Raw genomic sequence first — 356 nt, 5'->3', positions numbered from 1 at the left:
CTCCGTCCCGTGGAAGGTGCTGGAGCAATGGTGCATGCCCCAGTGTCATCCTGGCATGGTCAAGGCGTGCGGCTGCAGATGGGGACCGTCATCCTTAAGAGGAGGGAGAGAGATGGAGGGCGCTGGGATAACGTGTTCAGACCTGGATTTCACTAGCTGAAAAGTAACCTAAAGCCTTTTATCTGTTATTGCTTTCACTCAGAAAAAATGGTATGTTAAATGTTTTCAGGCACTTCAGAAAACCTACCAGAAAATACTTAGAGAGAAAGAAAGTGCGTTGGAAGCTAAATACCAAGCCATGGAGAGAGCTGCTACTTTTGAACATGATCGAGACAAGGTCAAAAGGCAATTCAAGG

At 46.9% G+C, this 356-nt stretch overlaps 1 protein-coding gene across 1 annotated transcript in view; it reads left to right on the top strand.

The window, feature by feature from the left end:
• The window catches only part of NPHP3 (nephronophthisis 3 (adolescent)), a gene marked incomplete at its 5' end in the record, with an annotated part of 20,220 nt that overhangs the window by 255 nt on the left and 19,609 nt on the right, over nt 1-356 (top strand). Inside the window, one exon of the mRNA XM_010074972.1 lies at nt 230-352. Coding sequence (XP_010073274.1) covers nt 230-352 — 123 coding nt within the window. The remainder of the gene's footprint in view (nt 1-229; nt 353-356) is intronic.

This window comes from Pterocles gutturalis, unplaced genomic scaffold (assembly GCF_000699245.1).
Source record: "Pterocles gutturalis isolate BGI_N339 unplaced genomic scaffold, ASM69924v1 scaffold1957, whole genome shotgun sequence".
NCBI lineage: Eukaryota > Metazoa > Chordata > Aves > Pterocliformes > Pteroclidae > Pterocles > Pterocles gutturalis.
The sequence above is the reverse complement of the archived record's forward strand: the minus strand, read 5'-3'. Positions and strand labels throughout refer to the sequence as shown.